This window comes from Mustela lutreola, chromosome 2, assembly GCF_030435805.1.
Source record: "Mustela lutreola isolate mMusLut2 chromosome 2, mMusLut2.pri, whole genome shotgun sequence".
In the NCBI taxonomy this organism is placed as follows: Eukaryota; Metazoa; Chordata; class Mammalia; order Carnivora; family Mustelidae; genus Mustela; species Mustela lutreola.
This window is the reverse complement of record NC_081291.1, coordinates 20510884-20532861: the sequence shown is the minus strand read 5'-3', so window position 1 is coordinate 20532861 and position 21978 is coordinate 20510884. Positions and strand designations below refer to the sequence as shown.

The 21978-nt window shown below is 37.5% G+C and overlaps 1 protein-coding gene across 9 annotated transcripts in view; it reads right to left on the bottom strand.

Annotated features, from left to right (window-relative positions):
* Positions 1-21978, bottom strand: part of DOCK3 (dedicator of cytokinesis 3) — a 578190-nt gene that overhangs the window by 343920 nt on the left and 212292 nt on the right. For all 9 annotated transcript variants that reach the window (XM_059161016.1, XM_059161023.1, XM_059161018.1 and 6 more), the window contains exon 4: positions 7426-7481. In XM_059161016.1, the coding sequence (XP_059016999.1) occupies positions 7426-7481 (56 nt within the window). The remainder of the gene's footprint in view (positions 1-7425; positions 7482-21978) is intronic.

Here is a 21978-nt window from a genome sequence, read left to right as displayed (position 1 = left end):
CCTTTTTTTAAATTTAAATTCAATTAGCTAACAGATAATACATCATTAGTTTTTTATCTGTTTGTTCATTTGGTGCAAAACAGTGGTTTATTAAAGACGGGGACAGGACCCATGGGCAGAAAGAGCTGCTGCAACAAGGTTGTGACGGGTGCTGACTATATATTATGAGGAAGTGGGGAAGGTAAGAAAAAGGGAGGTTTTCAAAATGATTTTCATGTTAAAGGCTCACAGGATACCAGAGGCCTTGCCATTGTCAAATTAAGGTTGTTTTTCCTTCTAGCAAGGCATTAACATGAAGATAGTTGAGAGCTTCCTAGAGGAAAATTATACTCTTCCCCCTTCAAGTATCTGTCAATGGGCTATAGGTTATAAGGACATTTAATTGTATCTACATTTCCTTCTGGAAGCTAAATTATTGATAGAAATGCTTTGTTCTTGTAGATTGCTAAGACATTAAGTTTTTGATGTAACATTCAAGGACTCATTAATTGTGTATAACATTCAGTGCTCATCACATCATATGCCCTCCTTAATGCCCAGCACCCTGCTACCCTTTCCTGACACCCACCTCCCTTTCCGTAACCCTCTGTTTCCAGAAGTCAAGAGTCTCTCATGGTTTGTCCCCCTCTCTGATTTCTTCCCATTCAGTTTTCCCTCCCTGTCCCTATGACCCTCTGTTTTATTCCTTAGAAAGAATTAATACCTATTCTTCTGAAATTGTTTCAAAAAATAGAAATGGAAGGAAAACTTCCAAACTCATTCCATGAGGCCAGTATTACCCTGATTCCAAAACCAAAGAGCCCACTAAAAAAGACAACTAGAGACCAACATCCCTGATAAACATGGATGTAAAAATTCTCAACAAAATACTAGCAAATAGAGTTCAACAGTACAATAAAGAATCACTCACCATGATCAAGTGGGATTTATTCCTGGGTTGCAAGGTGGTTCAATATTTGCAAATCAATCAAGGTCATACACCACATTAATAAAAGAAAGGATAAGAACCATATGATCTCAATAGATGCAGAAAAAGCATTTGACAAAGTACAGTGTACATTCATGAAAAAGCCCCTCAACAAAATAGGTTTAGAGGGACATACCTCAATATAATGAAGGCCATACATGAAAAACCCACAGCTAATTTCATCCTCAATGGGGAAAAACTGAGAGCTTTTCCCCTAAGGTTGGTAACAGGAAAGTGATGTCCAGTCTCACTGCTGTTATTGAACATAGTACCAGAAGTCCTAGCCATCAATCGGACAACAAAAAGAAATAAAATGCATCCACACTGGCAAGGAAGAAGTCAAACTTTCATTCTTTGCAGATGACTTGACGGAGAGAACCCAAATGACTCCACCAAAAAAACCTGCTTGAACTGATACAAGAATTCAGTCAAGTTGCAGGACACAAAATCAATGTACAGAAATCTGTTGCATTTCTGTACCAATAATGAATCTTTTCTTAAAAAAAAAATTTTTTTTTTGAGTATAGTTGACACAGAATGTTACATTACTTTCAGGTGCACAACACAGTGATTCAACATTTCTATACACCATGCTGTGCTCACCAGAAGTTTTGTCACCAAACAAGACTTTTACATTATCATTGACTACATTCTTTATGCTGTATCTTTATTCCCCACAACTTATCCAATCTGTAACTGGAAGCCTAACAATACTTAATTCTTGACTGGATCCTATACCAGTCATACCCTCACCAAAAAAAAGCAAACAGACAAAAACAGCTGTAAAGGACATTCTTAGGAAAATTAGGGATATCTGAATATGAATTAGATATTTTGTAAGCACTATTTGTATCATGTTTAATTTCTTGAGTATAATAATTATACTGTGATTATGTTAAAGAATGTCTATTTTTCTTAGAAGACACATACTCAAATATTTAACAGTCAAGTCTCAGAATGTATAAAACTTACTTTCATGTTAAAAGCAGGGCTGAGAGAAAAAAGTGAGCTCAATATGGCAAAATATTGGTAACTGGTAAATCTAGGGGAATGGATATGTGCTACTTACATTATTCTTGTAACCTATAGATTTGGAATTTTTCAAAATAAAAAACTAGATAAGAAGATGACAATTTTTTTAAAAAATTTAAATTCAGGTTAGTATAGTATAGTATTGGTTTCAGGAGTAGAATTTAGTTATTTGGCACTTAGATATAACACCCAGTGCTCATCACAGAAAGTGCCCTCCTTAATGCCCATCACCCATTTAGCCCATCCCCAAATAATGGGCAACCCTGTTTGTTCTCTAAAGTTGAGTCTCTTATGGTTTTGCTTCCCTCTCTGTTTTTAATCTTATTTTATTTTTCCTTCCCTTCCCTTATGTTTATCTGTTTTGTTTCATAAATTGTACATGAGTGAAATCATATGGTATTTGTCTTTCTCTAACTAACCTATTTCCAATCAGATGATTTTTTTGAAGATTTATTTAGTTGAGAAAGAGAGAGAGAGCAGTGGGAGGGGCAGAGAGAGTGAGAATCTCAACCACACTGCCCACTCAGTGAAGAGCCCAATGTGGAGCTCCATCTCAGGACCCTGAAATCATGACCTGAACCAGCTGAAATCAAGAGTGCGACACTTAACCGACTGAGTCACCCAAGTGCTCCAGATAATTTTTTAAAGGGACTATGCAGAAAAATTATCCCCAAACCAAGTATGTTGCCATCTGCCATTCAGTTACAGTTTAAGGGCCAGAATTTGAGATTACTGTTTTCTATTTCCTCTTTTTTCATTTTCTCTCAAATCTCTTATTCCGGCTTTCACTCTTACCACTCTACACTGTTCCTAACAAGATCTTCAATCTTATTCAACTTCAACAATACCAGATATATTTGATTAGTGTATCCTGTAAATAGTTTATTCGATTGGTTTCCAAGACACTACTGTTTGATTACCTACCTCCCTGGCCACAACTTTTCAGATTCTTTTCACTGATTTTCCTCCTCATCTTATCTTTAAACACTAAAGTTCCCCAGTATTCTGTCTTCACTTCACTTCTTCATCTATAGTAATTTCTTTTCTGTTCTTATTCAGCCCTGTAGCTTTATATGCCATTTGAATGCTAATGACTTCCAAATCTATGCCTGAAGCTCCAAACTTTCCCCAGAACTCCACATTTATGTAGTCAACTGCTTACGTGACATCTCCACTTGATTAAGAGTCATTTCAAATTTAACATGTTGATCCTAAACATGTTTGATCCTAAAACTGAATCCTTTTATTTCCTCCCCAAAATATATCCCTTCCCAAACTTCCACTTTTCAATGAATGGCAACCATATCCTCATAGTTATTAAAACAAAAAATCCTGCAGTCATCTTAAGTTCCTCTAGTTAGGGCACCTGGGTGGCTCAGTGGGTTAAAGCCTCTGCCATCAGCTCAGGTCATGATCTCAGGATCCTGGGATTGAGCCCTGCATCAGGTTCTCTGCTCAGCGGGGAGCCTGCTTCTTCCTCTCTTTTTGCCTGCCTCTCTGCCTACTTGTGATCCCTGTCTGTCAGATAAATAAATAAATCTTTAAATTCCTCTTGTTTCCTCTACATGCTCAGCAAATCCTGTCAGCCCTAACTTCAAAATATATACTACCCCTTACCACTTCTTATCACTCCAGTGGATACATGAATCCAAGTTACCGTTTTGTCTTCCACGGACTACTATAATATTCTACCAAATCTCCCTGCTTCTGACCTTTCCCCACTGTAGTTCTAGTCTCAACAAAGCAACCTAGAATAACACTTTTAAAATTAACCACATCCCTCCTCTTTCTGAAAGTGGCTTCCTGGCTCATTCAATAAAAGATAACACCCCTGATAAGGCCTACAAGGCCTTGCAATATTTATCACCTGCTGCCACTCTGGACTCCTCTCCTTTTACTGACCTCACTTCCACACACTGTAGTCAAACCATCTGCCTTACTATACCTGAAAAAGACAGGCACACTTTGCACATAAAGGATTAGAGTAGAGATAAAGCTCATGAATTAACAGTATTTAAAGGCTTGGAACAGGAAGAGGACTCTGAGAGGAATAACAAAGGGGGGCCCAAGAGGAAGAATGGAAACAAGAATAGTCATAGAAATTAAGGAGGAAAAAAGACACTAAAAAGAGATATATCATCAAGGTAATATTTATAAAAGTGGAGGGAAAAAGATAAAGGAGAATTAACTTATAGCAGGGAACAGAGTAAAAATACCATACATAAAGAAATAGGAAATACACTAACCCATTATAGTTGCTATTTTTGGATGGCAGTATCAAGTGTTTTTATTTGTTCCTATAACATCTATTGTGTTTTCAGAAGTTTATACTTTTGCCCACATACATTTGGTTGGGTCCTTTATCCAAAGGCATGGCCCTACATATAAGGTATATTCCTTTAGGGATCTCAACAGAAGGCCCAAACTTTTTACCAAGGTCCCTATAACTTTCCAGTTCTTGAACTCTAATATTTTTCTCACCACTCAGCCACTAAGTGGCTGGTAAAGTATACTCATTTTGCTAGTTGTACACTTCCACTTAGATTCCTTGAGTTTTATACAGCCCAAAAGAAGCTAGAATTCGTTCAATTACTTAGGGGGAATTTGTAAGCAGATTAAGGTCCTAATTCTCTGAGGTTTTCTACTCTCTGGGTTTTAACCTCTTACTTCTTATTAGTCTCCCTGAGAGTTCCAAACTTCAACATCTATTTCCTCATCCCTGAAAAACGACCACTTTCTGTTTGGGATCTGTTTGCTGCACCACATCAGAGCGAGCTGAAAAATTCTCTGTGGGGGGGGGGGGGGGGGGGAAGCCAAAGTAAACATGCACTCTTCTTCCCATATGAAATCCCCCCTCCTTCAAGAATCAAAGTACTTCAAGATCCTCCCTACATTTGATGAAGAGAAAGAGAGAGAGAAAAGCAAACTAAGAAACAGACTCTTAACTATAGAGAACAAACTGATTACAGAGGATAAGTGGGGTAGGGAGATGGATGAAACAGATCATGGGGATTAAAGAGCACACTCGTTGTGATGAGCACTGGGTGTTGTATGAAATTGCTGAATCACTAAATTCTGTACCTGAAACTAATATGACACTGTATGTTAACTAACTGGAATTTAAGTAAAAACCTGGGGAAAGAAGATACTCCTACACTGACTGCTCTTCAACACCAGAAGGCAGTTTTTAAAAATACTTTCTTCAGACTTTAGAAATATTATTCTGGAAAATCAAAGTGCAGGAGATTTGTATACTGAATTGATCTTATGTAGCTTTCTAAGATGTACATCAAAAAGATAGTTTCTCTGCTTCCTTGGAGAAAGAATGCTTCCCACAAATATGGCTCCCTTGTATAACTCTTTAAGCCATATCTCCTTTGCCTTTCTGAAACAAACTGAATCTAGGTATGGATTTTTCTGCTAGCAAAGTAGTCCCCATTTCCTTTACAACTATTATAAATAGGAACGTTGCTTCTGGATTTAAGATGAGTCCCTTGTTATCAGAAATATATGATTTTTTTTTTTTTACCAGTCTTTTCCTTTTTATTTAGGCATCTGGTAGGATGTGGGTTTTTTTTTTCTTTTTTTCAAATTTCTTTTCAGCATAAGGGTATTCATTGTTTTTGCACCACACCCGGTGCTCCATGTAATCCATGCCCTCTCTAATACCCACCACCTGGTTACCCCAACCTCCCCCCACCCCCTTCAAAACCCTCAGATTGTTTTTCAGATTCCATAGTCTCTCATGATGGAGAGGAGAAGGGAGTTGAGGGAAATTGGAAGGGGAGAAATGTATGATTTTGCTGGCATTTTCTGAGGCACTGTTTCTTGATCCCTAAACATTCTATCTCCTTTTCTCATCTCACCTCCATGTAGTTTCTGCCACATTTCAATTTTCTTTAGTCCCATTATTAAAATAAGTGTTATTAAATTAGGGGTATTATTTTTGTGTTTCAAGGTGAGCCATTTACATTCATGAAGTTATTTTCTTAGTACTTTTAGAAATGCATGCCTTCATGATCCTTGTCTAGACACTCCCTTTTCATTTTTACACAACTTCTATCCAATCTTGATGGTTTTGGCACTCCTTACCTATAAATTTGAGGTAATAGATTATATGCTGCAAAGGTTCACTAAAAGGATTTTCAAGTTTCCTGTCTCTACATTCTCATGTCTGCTATTTTATAAAAGAAGAAGAGGAACAATAAAAAGTATTCTGGTCATGCATTCATATTAGAATCTTCTTAATTATAGTCTTATTATGCTCAATAACAAATTTTATCTTAGAAGGCATACCAGTCATTTACTAATACCTCTCATCTCTAAATCCACCCTTCTAAGCACTGATGCTGAGGCTGGAATTTGCCAACTTTGCCTCACAAGCTTCTTTGTCTGGTGGGGGGGCACTAGAAAGATACTGTAGAAAAGGAAATAAAAAGTGTTACTGTGGTTTCTATAAACCATTCCACCAGAGAAAGTTGGTTCCAGCCTCCAGTTGCTTTTGACATTCCCAGAAACAACTTCACTGCCCTTCGTCATACATATCAGCAGCAGCCATATGATTTCATCTCCTCAGAATCTGAGCTCTAGTGTCTCAAGATCCATCTTCTAAGTTCCTGAGTTCTGGTACCCCCAACCCATTACCTTTTGTTCCCCCAGCCATTAGAGTATAGACTTCTTTCTGGAGTTATTATTTTGGGTTGTATTGACATTTCCTTTTTTTTCTTTCATTTTTTCAAACATGTGTGTTTGAAACTCCCTACATTAAATTCTAATTATAAAGTAAGTTTCTCTTTTCCTGACTCAAACCTAACTAAACTCTGATGCTTTCTCAACCTCTGTTCAAAAACATTATTTCTAGTACCAAAAGCTATCATATATAATTTCTTAAATTTTATATTTTAAAATGATTAATTTTAAAAATCAAAATTTTATAGAAGCATATATATTTATATTTATTATACACATAAATATATATATTTATTACTTTTAAAATTTGGACATGACAGTAAAGAATTTCTAAAAATCACTCATAATATGAATGTACAAAAATAAAAAATGTTAACATTTTGATATATTTACATCTTGTCTCTCTTCTATTGGAGATTGCACTTGTTACCCTATCAGAAACTATTCTCATAATGCAAATAATTGTAAAAGACATGCTGCATGCATAACTGTTTTTATAAAATTCACAACAATTCAGGTTACTTTTCTAGTATACAAGAAAACAGATTAAAGTTGTCAGTATTTAAGAAATAGTGTGGCCTCAGAATTATATGATATATAACAAAGCAACAAAGCAAATTTATTTTTGGCAGGAAAACATCCTAACAACATATTTTATACTACAAACTAAAAAGAAAAGGGCCTTCCTTTGCAACTTCTAAAATTTATAAATAAATTTAGTAAGGCCAGCTACTCACCCCCTATTACTGACAATTGCCTTTTTCAAGTGAATGTAATTTGCAGGAAAGATCCCCTGTAAAAGAGAAAAGATTTCCCATTAGAAAATGAAATTCGTGATTACCATGTCAAATATATTAAAATAGCAGCCGGATTTCAGCATGGAAATACTCTATCAAAAATACAGTAGATAGGGGTGCGTGGGTGGCTCAGTCGGTTATGTGTCTGCCTTAAGCTTAGATCATGACCCCGGGTTCTGGGATGGACCCCTGCATCCGGCTCCCTGCTCAGCAGGGAGGCTGCTTCTTCCTCACCCTCTGTCTGCAGCCCCCTTGCTTGTGCTTGTGCTCTCTCTTGCTCTCAAATAGATAATAGCACTGTGTAGCAACCACTTTGCATATTAAGAATGCAAAGATGCACAAACTATATACATTATATAGGAATTTAATTGTCATTTGCACTCAGAGTCCATCCTCAGGGGAAAACTGTGATCTTAGGCAACTACCAAAAAGACTTTTTAAGTTACAGATTGGAAATATTCCATCTAATCACTCTCAGGATATAGACTTATATACAGAACTTGGTATGTACCTATAAAACCAACAATATTACCTAACCAGCTAATATCACCTATGTTATCCAGCTCTGAGCTGGAGAAACAATTCTCAGACTCTGGCTCACATTTATAGTCACAAGAATGAATCAATTTAGAAGTTTTTATAAACATTTCTTCTTTTACTCTTTCATTATAGAGTTTCCATTTTCATATTTGCTATAATTTTATTTTAATTCCTAAAAGATAAAAAGTGAATTGTTTTTAGAAACAATTAAGTTTTCCAATCAGTGCTTCATTCCTTTTCCTGATGTATGAAACTCCCTTCAAATAAAACACAATGGTCTAAATTTTTTATATTCTCTGGCCTCCACCACTGCCAATAATAAATCTATATGAGACTAGGCCATCAGCAGCTGGACTTTATAGTTTTCAATGTACAGATTTCTTACCTCCTTGGTTAAGTTTATTCCTAAATTTCTGCTTGCTTTCACTGCTATTTTAAATAGACTGTTGCCTTCCCTTTTTCAGATATTTCACTGTTAGTGAACAGAAACACAGTTAAATTCTTTGTGTTAATTTTGTATCCCGTAACTTTACTGAATTTTTTTCTTTCTTTAAAGATTTTATTTATTCATTTGACAGAGAAAGAGAGATCACAAGTAGGCAGGCAGGGGGGAGGGAAGCAGGGTCCCCACTAAGCAGAGAGCCTGATGCAGGGCTCAATCCCAAGACCCTGAGATCACTCTCCGAGCCAATGGCAGAGGCTCAACACACTGAGCCACCCAGGTGCCCCTTTACTGAATTTTTCATTGGTTTTAACAGTTTTGGGGTGGAGTCTTTAGGATTTTCTACATATCATATGCAAGCACATACAATTTTGTTTCTTCCTTTCTTATTTGAATACCTTTTGTTTCCTTTTCTTACCTGCTATTCTGGCTAGGACTTCCAGTATTCTGTTTAATAGGAGTGGTGAGAGTGAGCACCTTTGTCTTGTTGCTCCTCTTAGAGAAAAAGACTTCAACCTTATACCATTGCATATGATATTAGCTCTGGACTTGTCATACCACGGCCTTTCTTATCCTGAGGTATGTTACTTCTAAACCCAAACTGCTAAGTTTTATCCATTAAAGGATGCTGCATTATGTCAAATGCTTTTTCTGCATCTACTGAAATGATTATAAAATTTTTATCTTTCATTCTATCAGTAAGATGTATCAAATTTATTAGTTTGATAATGTTAAATCATCCTTTCGCCCCTTGATATGATCCTTTAAAAGTGCTGTTAAATTCAGGTTGCTAATATTTTGTTGAGAAGTTTTGAATCTGTATTCATCAGGGATATTGTCTTTGATTCTCTTTTTCCTTTAGTGTCCTTATCTGGCTTGGGTATCAGGGTATTACTGGCCTCATAAAAGAGTATGGAAGTGTTCCCTCCTCTTCAGTTTTCTAGAAGAGTTTGAGAACTGGTACTGACTCTTATTTTTTTTTTAAGGTTTTATTTATTTATTTGACAGAGAGAAAGATCACAAGTAGGCAGAGAGACAGGGGAAAGCAGGCTCCCTGCCAAGCAGAGAGCCCAATGCGGGACTCGATCCCAGGACCCTGAGATCATGACCTGAGCCAAAGGCAGAGGATCAACCCACTGAACCACCCAGGTGCCCTGGTACTGACTTTTTAAAGTTTAGTAGAATTCACCAGTAAACTCATCAGGGCCTGGACTTCTCTTTGTTAGATTTTGGTTGCTCATGCAATCTCCTTACTCACTACTTAGATCATTAACGGTTTTTTTTTATTTCTTCCTGATTTATCCTTATATGTTTCCTTATAATATATCCTTATAAACATATCCTTATATGTTTCTAGGAACTCACCCATTTCCTCCAGGTTATCCATTTTGTTTATATTAATTTGTCATAGCATTCTCTTATAATCCTTTCTATTTCTATGGTATCGTTTTAAATGTTTCCTATTTCATATCTCATTTCATTTGAGTCTTTCCTTTTTTCCCTTAGTCTATTTCAGGATTTGTCCATTCTGTTTATCTTTAGGGGGGAAAAAGCCTGTTCTTAGTTTTGTTAATCTTTTCATAGTCTTCTGGTCTCTATTTCATTTTTTCCACTCTGATATTTCCTTCCTTCTGCTAAATTTGAGCATAGTTTTTTTCTTCTTTTTCTAGTTTCTTTAGATGTAAAGCTGGGTTGTTTATTTTACATCTTTCTTTTTTCATATTGCAGGCATGTATTACTATAAAATTCCCTCTTAAAACTGCTTTTTTAAAAAGATTTTATTTATTTATTTGACAGACAGAGATCACAAGTAGGCAGAGAGGCAAGCAGAGAGAGAGGAGGAAGCAGGGTCTCCGCTGAGCAGAGAGTCCAACGCGGGGCTCCATCCCAGGACCCTGAGATCATGACCCGAGCCGAAGGCAGAGGCTTTAACCCACTGAGCCACCAGGTGCCCCTTAAAACTGCTTTTGCAGCCTCCCATAGTATACTGTTTCCATTTTAATTTGTGTCAAGGTGTCTTTTTATTTCCTTTGTGGTTTTTTTTTGACCACTGGTTGTTCAGAACTGTATTGTTTAATTTGAACATATTTGTGAATTTTCCAGTTTTCTTCCCATTATTGATTTCTACTTTCATCCATTGTAGTCTAAAAAAGATATGTAGTATAATTTCAATCTTCTTAAATTTGCTAAGCCTTGCTATGTGACCTGTCATAGGATTTATTCTGAAGAATGTTCCATTTTCAGTTGAGAATAATGTATATCCTGCTGTTGGTGGATGAAATGTTCTATCTACTTCTGTGAGGTTCGTTTGATCTAAAGTAGAGTTCAAGTCCAATGTCTGTTGATTTTCTGTCCAGATAATCTTACTGAAGTCTCCCACTATAATAATCTAATTCTCCCTTTAAATCTGTGTTTAATACCTTTATTATATATTAATATATTAGTTTCTGATGCACCTTTATGAATGATATATCTTCTGGTTGAGTTGATCCTTTTATCATTATATAAGTGATTTCTTGATCTCTAGTTACACTTTTTGACTTAATATCTACTTTACTCAGTGTAAGTATAGCTACTTATGGTCTCTTTTGGTTTCCACTTGCATGAAATATCTTTTTCTATCCCTTTACTTTCAAGCTATATGTATCCTTAAAGCCAGAGTAAGTCTCCTATAGGTGGCATGCAATAAGCTGGGCCTTGTTTTTTAATCAATCCAGCCACATTAGGTCTGTCAGTTAGAGAATTCAATCTATTTACATTTAAAGTAATTATCGATAGGTAAAGACTTACTAGTGCTATATTATTATTTCCAATTCTTTTTTTTTTTTTTTTAAGTGCAAAATGGTGGTTTATTAAAGCACGGGGACAGGACCCGTGGGCAGGAAGAGCTGCTGCCCTGGGTTGGGAGGGATGGCAGGTTATGCCTTGCTTCTTTCATCTTTTGCTGCCTTCCTTTGTGAAGTTCCACAGTGATATGTTTTGATTCCCTTATCTGTCATCTTCCAGGATTCTGCTCTAGGTTTTGCTTTGCGGTTACCATGGTTTTATGTAACACATCTTATAAGTCTATTTTATACTCATAACAACTTAACTTTGATCATCTATAAAAACTCTACCCTTTTACTCTCCCCTGCTTTGATTTTGATGTCACAATTTACCTGTGTTTGTATTTTATATTTTAAAATTACTGTAGCTATGTTTTAATACTCTCATCTTTTAATACTAGAGTTAATATACCATCATATCATAGTATTAAAGTATTCTAAATCTAACTACATAATAACCTTTACCAGTGTGTTTTATATTTTCATGCTTTCATGTTCTTAATCAGTGCTCTTTCATTCAGCTTGAAGAACTCCTTTTAGCATTTTGTAAGGCAGGTCTAGTGGCAAATTCCCTCAGCTTTTGTTTAGTTGGGAAAATTTGTATCTCTCCTTCATTTCTGAACAATGGCTCTGCTAGGGAAAGTATTCTTGGTTGGTGGGGCTTTTTTTTAATTTCAACACTTGGACTATATTACCCTACTCTTTCATAGCCTGTATTATTTTTGCTGAGAAATCCACTGGTAGTCTAATGGGGGGGGGGGGTAGTAACCTCATAAGTTACCACCTTTGTTTCTTTTGCTGCTTTTAAAATCTTTCCTTGCTGTGACTTTGAGAATTTTATTATAATGTGTCTTGGAGGGGATTTCTTCATGTTCAGTTTGTCTGGTGACCTATGAAGACTATGAACTTAGATGTCCAAATTTATCCCTAGATTTGAAAAGTTCTTAGTCATTATTTCTTTAAATAGGTTTCCTGACCCCTTTCCCACCACCTTCTCCTTTTAGAATTCCAATGATTCACAAATTGGTCCCACTGATATGTACCCAATCATGAAGTCATTCTTTTTTTTTTTTTTTCCAAATTAGAGCCTTTTTATTCCAATAATCCTAGCAAAATTCATGGGTTTTTTGTTGTTGTTGTTGTTTGGATGAGAATGTCTTTGTTTGTTTGTTTTTTTAATTTATTTTTTATTTATTTTCAGCATAACAGTATTCATTGTTTTTGTACCACACCCAGTGCTCCATGCAATCCATGCCCTCTCTAATACCCACCACCTGGTTCCCCCAACCATCCACCCCCCCACCACCACTTAAAACCCCTCAGATTGTTTTTCAGAGACTATGGACTCTGAAAAACAATCATGAAGTCTTTCTTTATGCTTCCTCATTTTTTTCTTCTTTTCCAGTCAGGTTTCCTCTGACTGTATAATTTCAAAGTTCCTATCTTTAATTTCACTGATTCTTTCTTCTGCTTGATCAAACCTACTGCTGATGTGCTCTGCTACATTTTTTTTCCATTTCATTCACTGGATTCTTCAACTCCAATTTGTTTGGTTCTTTTTCATTATTTATCTCTTTGATAAAATTGATAAATTTTTATATTGTTAATGTACTGTTTTCCTGATTTCACTAAACTGTCTTTCAGTGTTTCCTTTAGCTCATTAAACTTCCTTAAAAGAGCTTTTTTGAGGGGCACTGGGGTGGTTCAGTCATTAAGTGCCTACCTTCGGCTCAGGTCATGATCCCAGGATTCTGGGATCAAGCCCCACATCAGGCTCTCTGCTCAGCGGGAAGCCTGCTTCTCCCTCTCCCACTCCCCCTGCTTGTGTTCCCTCTCTTACTATATCTCTCTTTGTCAAATAAACCAACAAAATCTTAAAAAACAAAACCAGCTTTTTTTTAATTCTTTATCAGATAAATTGTAAATCTCCATGTCTTTGGATTCAGTTACTAGAAGATTATGTGGTCCTTCAGTGGAATATGTTTTCTTGTTGTTTTTTTCCTTTTCTTTTTTTTTTTTATTATTTTTTTTTTAATTTTTTTATTTTTTATAAACATATATTTTTATCCCCAGGGGTACAGGTCTGTGAATCACCAGGTTTACACACTTCACAGCACTCACCAAATCACATACCCTCCCCAATGTCCATAATCCCACCCCCTTCTCCCAAACCCCCTCCCCCCGGCAACCCTCAGTTTGTTTTGTGAGATTAAGAGTCACTTATGGTTTGTCTCCCTCCCAATCCCATCTTGTTTCATTTATTCTTCTTCTACCCACTTAAGCCTCCATGTTGCATCACCACTTCCTCATATCAGGGAGATCATATGATAGTTGTCTTTCTCTGCTTGACTTATTTCGCTAAGCATGATACGCTCTAGTTCCATCCATGTTGTTGCAAATGGCAAGATTTCATTTCTTTTGATGGCTGCATAGTACTCCATTGTGTATATATACCACATCTTCTTGATCCATTCATCTGTTGATGGACATCTAGGTTCTTTCCATAGTTTGGCTATTGTGGACATTGCTGCTATAAACATTCGGGTGCATGTGTCCCTTTGGATCACTACATTTGTATCTTTAGGGTAAATACCCAATAGTGCAATTGCTGGGTCATAGGGCAGTTCTATTTTCAACATTTTGAGGAACCTCCATGCTGTTTTCCAGAGTGGCTGCACCAGCTTGCATTCCCACCAACAGTGTAGGAGGGTTCCCCTTTCTCCGCATCCTCGCCAGCATCTGTCATTTCCTGACTTGTTGATTTTAGCCATTCTGACTGGTGTGAGGTGATATCTCATTGTGGTTTTGATTTGTATTTCCCTGATGCCGAGTGATATGGAGCACTTTTTCATGTGTCTGTTCGCCATCTGGATGTCTTCTTTGCAGAAATGTCTGTTCATGTCCTCTGCCCATTTCTTGATTGGATTATTTGTTCTTTGGGTGTTGAGTTTGCTAAGTTCTTTATAGATTCTGGACACTAGTCCTTTATCTGATATGTCGTTTGCAAATATCTTCTCCCATTCTGTCAGTTGTCTTTTGATTTTGTTAACTGTTTCCTTTGCTGTGCAAAAGCTTTTGATCTTGATGAAATCCCAGTAGTTCATTTTTTCCCTTGCTTCCCTTGCCTTTTGCGTTGTTCCTAGGAAGATGTTGCTGCGGCAGAGGTCGAAGAGGTTGCTGCCCGTGTTCTCCTCAAGGATTTTGATGGATTCCTTTCGTACATTGAGGTCCTTCATCCATTTTGAGTCTATTTTTGTGTGTGGTGTAAGGAAATGGTCCAATTTCATTTTTCTGCATGTGGCTGTCCAATTTTCCCAGCACCATTTATTGAAAAGGCTGTCTTTTTTCCATTGGACATTCTTTCCTGCTTTGTCAAAGATTAGTTGACCATAGATTTGAGGGTCTATTTCTGGGCTCTCTATTCTGTTCCATTGATCTATGTGTCTGTTTTTGTGCCAGTACCATGCTGTCTTGATGATGACAGCTTTGTACTAGAGCTTGAAGTCCGGAATTGTGATGCCACCAACGTTGGCTTTCTTTTTCAATATCCCTTTGGCTATTCGAGGTCTTTTCTGGTTCCATATAAATTTTAGAATTATTTGTTCCATTTCTTTGAAAAAGATGGATGGTACTTTGATAGGAATTGCATTAAATGTGTAGATTGCTTTAGGTAGCATAGACATTTTCACAATATTTATTCTTCCAATCCAGGAGCATGGAACATTTTTCCATTTCTTTGTGTCTTCCTCAATTTCTTTCATGAGTACTTTATAGTTTTCTGAGTATAGATCCTGTGTCTCTTTGGTTAGGTTTATTCCTAGGTATCTTATGGTTTTGGATGCAATTGTAAATGGGATTGACTCCTTAATATCTCTTTCTTCTGTCTTGCTGTTGGTGTAGAGAAATGCAACTGATTTCTGTGCATTGATTTTATATCCTGACACTTTACTGAATTCCTGTATAAGTTCTAGCAGTTTTGAAGTGGAGTCTTTTGGGTTTTCCACATATAGTATCATATCATCTGCAAAGAGTGATAATTTGACTTCTTTTTGCCGATTTGGATGCCTTTAATTTCCTTTTGTTGTCTGATTGCTGAGGCTAGGACCTCTAGTACGATGTTGAATAGCAGTGGTGATAATGGACATCCCTGCCGTGTTCCTGACCTTAGCGGAAAAGCTTTCAGTTTTTCTCCATTGAGAATGATATTTGCGGTGGGTTTTTCATAGATGGCTTTGATGATATTGAGGTATGCGCCCTCTATCCCTACACTTTGAAGAGTTTTGATCAGGAAGGGATGTTGTACTTTGTCAAATGCTTTTTCAGCATCTATTGAGAGTATCATATGGTTCTTGTTCTTTCTTTTATTGATGTGTTGTATCACATTGACTGATTTGCGGATGTTGAACCAACCTTGCAGCCCTGGAATAAATCCCACTTGGTCGTGGTGAATAATCTTTTTAATGTACTGTTGAATCCTATTGGCTAGTATTTTGTTGAGTATTTTCGCATCTGTGTTCATCAAGGATATCGGTCTATAGCTCTCTTTTTTGGTGGGATCCTTGTCTGGTTTTGGGATCAAGGTGATGCTGGCCTCATAAAATGAGTTTGGAAGTTTTCCTTCCATTTCTATTTTTTGGAACAGTTTCAGGAGAATAGGAATTAGTTCTTCTTTAAATGTTTGGTAGCATTCCCCCGGGAAGCCGTCTGGCCCTGGGCTTTTGTTTGTTTGGAGATTTTTAATGACTGTTTCAATCTCCTTACTGGTTATGGGTCTGTTCAGGCTTTCTATTTCTTCCTGGTTCAGTTGTGGTAGTTTATATGTTTCTAGGAATGCATCCATTTCTTCCAGATTGTCAGATTTGTTGGCGTAGAGTTGCTCATAGTATGTTCTTATAATAGTTTGTATTTCTTTGGTGTTAGTTGTGATCTCTCCTCTTTCATTCATGATTTTATTTATTTGGGTCCTTTCTCTTTTCTTTTTGATAAGTCGGGCCAGGGGTTTATCAATTTTATTAATTCTTTCAAAGAACCAGCTCCTAGTTTCGTTGATTTGTTCTATTGTTTTTTTGGTTTCTATTTCATTGATTTCTGCTCTGATCTTTATGATTTCTCTTCTCCTGCTGGGCTTAGGGTTTCTTTCTTGTTCTTTCTCCAGCTCCTTTAGGTGTAGGGTTAGGTTGTGTACCTGAGACCTTTCTTGTTTCTTGAGAAAGGCTTGTACCGCTATATATTTTCCTCTCAGGACTGCCTTTGTTGTGTCCCACAGATTTTGAACCGTTGTATTTTCATTATCATTTGTTTCCATGATTTTTTTCAATTCTTCTTTAATTTCCCGGTTGACCCATTCATTCTTTAGAAGGATACTGTTTAGTCTCCATGTATTTGGGTTCTTTCCAAACTTCCTTTTGTGGTTGAGTTCTAGCTTTAGAGCATTGTGGTCTGAAAATATGCAGGGAATGATCCCAATCTTTTGATACCGGTTGAGTCCTGATTTAGGACCGAGGATGTGATCTATTCTGGAGAATGTTCCATGTGCACTAGAGAAGAATGTGTATTCTGTTGCTTTGGGATGAAATATTCTGAATATATCTGTGATGTCCATCTGGTCCAGTGTGTCGTTTAAGGCCTTTATTTCCTTGCTGATCTTTTGCTTGGATGACCTGTCCATTTCAGTGAGGGGAGTGTTAAAGTCCCCTACTATTATTGTATTATTGTTGATGTGTTTCTTTGGTTTTGTTATTAATTGGTTTATATAGTTGGCTGCTCCCACATTGGGGGCATAGATATTTAAAATTGTTAAATCTTCTTGTTGGACAGACCCTTTGAGTATGATATAGTGTCCTTCCTCATCTCTTATTATAGTCTTTGGCTTAAAATCTAATTGATCTGATATAAGGATTGCCACTCCTGCTTTCTTCTGATGTCCATTAGCATGGTAAATTCTTTTCCACCCCCTCACTTTAAATCTGGAGGTGTCTTCGGGCTTAAAATGTGTTTCTTGGAGGCAACATATAGATGGGTTTTGGTTTTTTATCCATTCTGATACCCTGTGTCTTTTGACAGGGGCATTTAGCCCATTCACATTCAGGGTAACTATTGAGAGATATGAATTTAGTGCCATTGTATTGCCTGTAAGGTGACTGTTACTGTATATGGTCTCTGTTCCTTTCTGATCTACCACTTGTAGCCGGCCCCTCCCCCCGGGGTCTATCTTCCCGTCGCTTTGGATTCACTTCTCCGCCGGTCCTACCTTTCAGAAAGTGGTTGTTTTTCTGTTTCCAGAATTGCTGTTCTTCTTCTCTTCGAACTGCCGATGGATTTTCAGGTGTTTGCAATCTTTAGATAAGCTATCTAGCTGATCTCCGGCTAGCTGAAGCAGTCTCAGCTTGCTACTTCTCCGCCATCTTGACTCCTCCCCCTCCTTTTCTTTTTTTAAATTTAAATTCAATTAGCTTCCTTGGTTTTTCATGTGTCTTGGAGTTCTGTGTTATGGTCTTCAAATTTGAAGTAGTAGTCACCCGTCCAGACTTTACTAACTGCCAGCAGGGTAGAAATACCTTTCATGTTCCTCTTTAGAGATTCTGTAATTTCTCAAACCTCCCATGAACCTGCTCCATATTTCTTGCTCACTTTTGTGGAAGAATTCTTCAACATGAATGCTTTCTATCAATTCTACAATGCACCAGGCTGAGTGCTGACAGGGTTCTCTTGTGTCATCCCAAAGGTTGCACTATAACTCAAGTTTGTGGTCTCTGTACTACAGATTCTGCCTGCTTTCCATGTGTATTCAATAACAGTCTTCCAAAGCTTGCTCTTGCCACCATCTTAAAGAGCATGTACAGTGAGCCAGCCACAGCATAAGGGACATAGGGGATGGCAGGTAGTATGAGGCACAAAGCACTGGGATGCTCATGGGGCAGTGGGGAATCCAAAGGTGGGACTTTCCAAGCAGTAAATGGTGGGCTTTTGATGGAGTCTGATGTACAGGAGGTTCTGTGTCTCTTTAATGCCACCCAAAAATCCTATGTGCGTCTTTCTACCTCTCAGTCATGGAACTCCCAATTTAGTACTCTGGAGAGGACAAGACAGAAATGAGCCTCTCTGGAAGCATCTGCAGAACTGGAGAAGCTGGATCCTCACTCACATGCACTCTTGTCTTCACAGGAAAAATCATGGGCCTAAAAGGATTTCCTCTGGCCTTTATCTGTGCTGTCTTGTGGTAAAGTTGATATAGGTAAAGTGAAATTTTTCCTATTCACCACTCCAATGTACCCAAACTCTTACTTCCTGCTCCAAGAAAGTGCTGGGTCTTCACCTATAGAAACCTAGACATCTACAAAGTTTCTCTAATCCAAGGGACATTGTCTTCAGAAGCTCCAAAATGACAAAAGGGTCACTTCAGGATACACATCTGGGACTGGGATCTATCTGCCTATTACCCAATGCACAGGTAGGTGAGACTTCTCCTGGATCCCTTGTTGTATGATGAAGGATGCTACAGGTCCTCAAAACACTTTTGTTTGTGGATGGAAACAGAATATTTGTTTTTGAGAGTGAGAACAAAAACTAGGGACATCTTATAGCACCACAAAGCTGACATCAAGTATACCAGTAATACATTTTATATATTGGCCCATAATAAAAGATAACTTATGTCAACAGGGAATCCTAATATAGGAAAATATGGACTTAGAATAAAACACACAACCTCATGCAACCAAAACTAAGCAATGACAACCTGTTATCTATAAAGGAAGAATAGTAAAAAGCTAAAAAGGCATAAAATTAGCATATGCTTCCAGGAAGATGGATGAGACATATTTTTCACTAATCCTCCTGCTAAATTCAACTAAATACAACAAAAAACTGTGGACATATATGTAACATATACATAAATATATACATATTTTACACATATAACATCAATATAAAGCACATATATACATTGTATATTAAAAGCTCTAGAAAGAAATATATATTTTTAATAATAGGAAGATTCTGAAAGGTACAGAGAAAAAGGCAGACCAGCTAAGGACCTTGAGATACTAGAAAGAACACAGTGGTGCATTCCCTAGATTTTCTTTTACCTTATACATCTGTTATTTGAAGCTGAAAAGGCTAGAAACTGAGAAATACCAACAGGCACAGACAAAAAAAAGACTGTTCTTTCTAGCTTAAGAACCAGGAAAAGTCAGCCTGTCAACAAAGAAAACTCCTTAGTAATAACCACTATATTGATTCCAAACATCACCAAAAATGAAAGAAAAAAAAAAGCTGTGGCCCAACTCTCACCCACGCAAGCAAGGTTAACTGGAGAAATTGGACTTTCACCTTCATTGGACCATAATTAACACATTCAAGTCTTGAACTGGTATAGTACTAGACTGAAAAGGCCAAGTTGGGAGTCAAGAATCTCTACCCAAGTGGGCAATAACAAGCCACAACCACTTAGTGGCAGTGGAGACTACCTGAACTTCTACCCCTAACCAGCATTAATGAGACTCCTCCATCATCCCCTGTGGTGTCTGAAGATGCCTAAGAGAGAGATGGTGGGGACTTTCACCATTGCTCAGCAATAACAGGGTCAACATTCTCCTCCGGTGTTATCAGAGGCTACATGGGGAAGAGCAGAAGGCTCTACATGCTTTCCCATCAGTGAATAATCAGTGGAAGACTACTAGGAAGCCAGAATTCCCACACCTATTCAACAGCAACAAGGAGCCTGCGCCATTCAGTGTCAACAGAGGCTGAGTGGGAAACAAGGACCTCAACCCCCTCTTAGCAGTAATAAGGCAAATCCCGTCCTTCCCCTACAGCAGCACTGTTACAAAAGCCAGAAAAAGCAAAAGTTTTAAATAAAAGCAGTATCTCATAACATAATTCCTAAAGGTCTAGGTCCTGTCATACCAAGAACCAGGAAGATCTTAAATTGAATGGGGGGGGAAAAGAAACAATACAAGACAACACCAAGAAAACAAAGATGCTAGAATTATCTCACAAATATTTAAAGAAGCCATCATAAAAATGTTTCAGTAAGCAATTATAAATATGAGTGAAACATGAAAAAGACAAGAGAATCTCAGCAAAGAAACAAAATGTCTCAACAAAGAAACAGAAGATGTTGGATTGGCTCAACAGTAGAATGGAGGGGACAGAGCAAAGAAGCAGTGAGCCATAAGTCAAAAAAATTTAAAATGATACACACTGACTGTGATATTGGGATACAATAATATATATTTCTTCATCCCGAATCCCTGACACAAGAGCTTCTAAAACTCTTGGAATTTCTGGATAAGAAAAATAGGAGAAGCATCAACTTTGTTATTCATAATAAGCCACTTTCAACTCTACTGGGGTTTATGCTAATGAAGTGACCCTTGGTGGGCCTCCAGAGAGCTTCAGAATGGGAGATGTCAGGGGAACCATGTGATTACAGGGCTGGAACTTTCAGCTCCACTCTCCAAACCCAGGAAGGGGAGAAAGGCTGGAAAATGAGTTAATCACCAAAGGCCACTGATTTAATAAATCGTGCCATCACAATGTAACTCCCATAAAAACAACAATGGGGTTTGGACAGCTTCCAAGATAATGAACACACGAAGTTGCTGTGAGGTTGAAATACCAAAACAGGGCACAGAAGCTCCATGTCCTGATTCATATACCTTGCCCTAAGCATCTTTTATATTTGGCTGTTCCTAAGTTGGATCCTTTATGATATACTGAAAATAGTAATTAAGTTGTTTAACTGAGTTCTGTGAGCTGTTCTAGTAAACTATCAAACATGAGAAGGGGACATGAGAACCCTCAATTTATAACTGAAGTCCAGGACTTGAGATTGGCATCTGAAGTGAAGGCGGTCTTGTGGGACTGAGCTCTTAACATATGAGATCAGTTAGCATAAGAACTGCATTGAATTGTTGGACACCCAAGTGGGAATCCAGACACTTGTAGAATTGGTTGTTGGTGTAGAAAACCCCACACTTTTTATGTCAGAAGTGTTGAGAGACTAAACAATAAAGAGGAAATAGAAAAAAAAAAATATTCACGGACCTATATGACTATGGCAACAACAACAACAAAAATACCTAACATTCTTGTCATCAAGTCCTGGGATGAGAGAAGAAAAAAGGCAAAGCTTAGAATGTACATGAATAGAATAAATACTAGTGAGAATACAGAGCAACAGGAACTCTCATACATTGCTGCTGAGAAAGCAAAACGGTACAACCACATTGGAAGAGAGTCTGGCAGTTTCTTATAAAACTAACATACTCAGGGCTCCTGGGTGGCTCAGCCATTAAGCATCTGCCTTTGGCTCAGGTCCTGATCCCAGGGTCCTAGGATCAAGCCCCGAATCGGGCTCCCTACTTGGCAGGAAGTCTGCTTCTCCCTCTCCCACTTCCCCTGCTTGTGTTCCCTTTCTCAATGTGTCTCTGTCCGTCAAATGAGTAAAAAAACAAAATCTAAAAAACAAAACAAAAAAACTAACGTATTCTTACCATACAACCTAGCAACTGCACTCCTTGGTAATTACCAAGTGAGCTGAAAACTTATGTCCACACAAAAGCCCACAAAAATGTTTTTACAGTTGTTTTATCTATAAATGCCAAAACTTGGAAGCAACCAAGATGTCCTCTTCAGTAGATGAATGAATAAACAATCTATAGTCCATCCAGACAGTAGAAT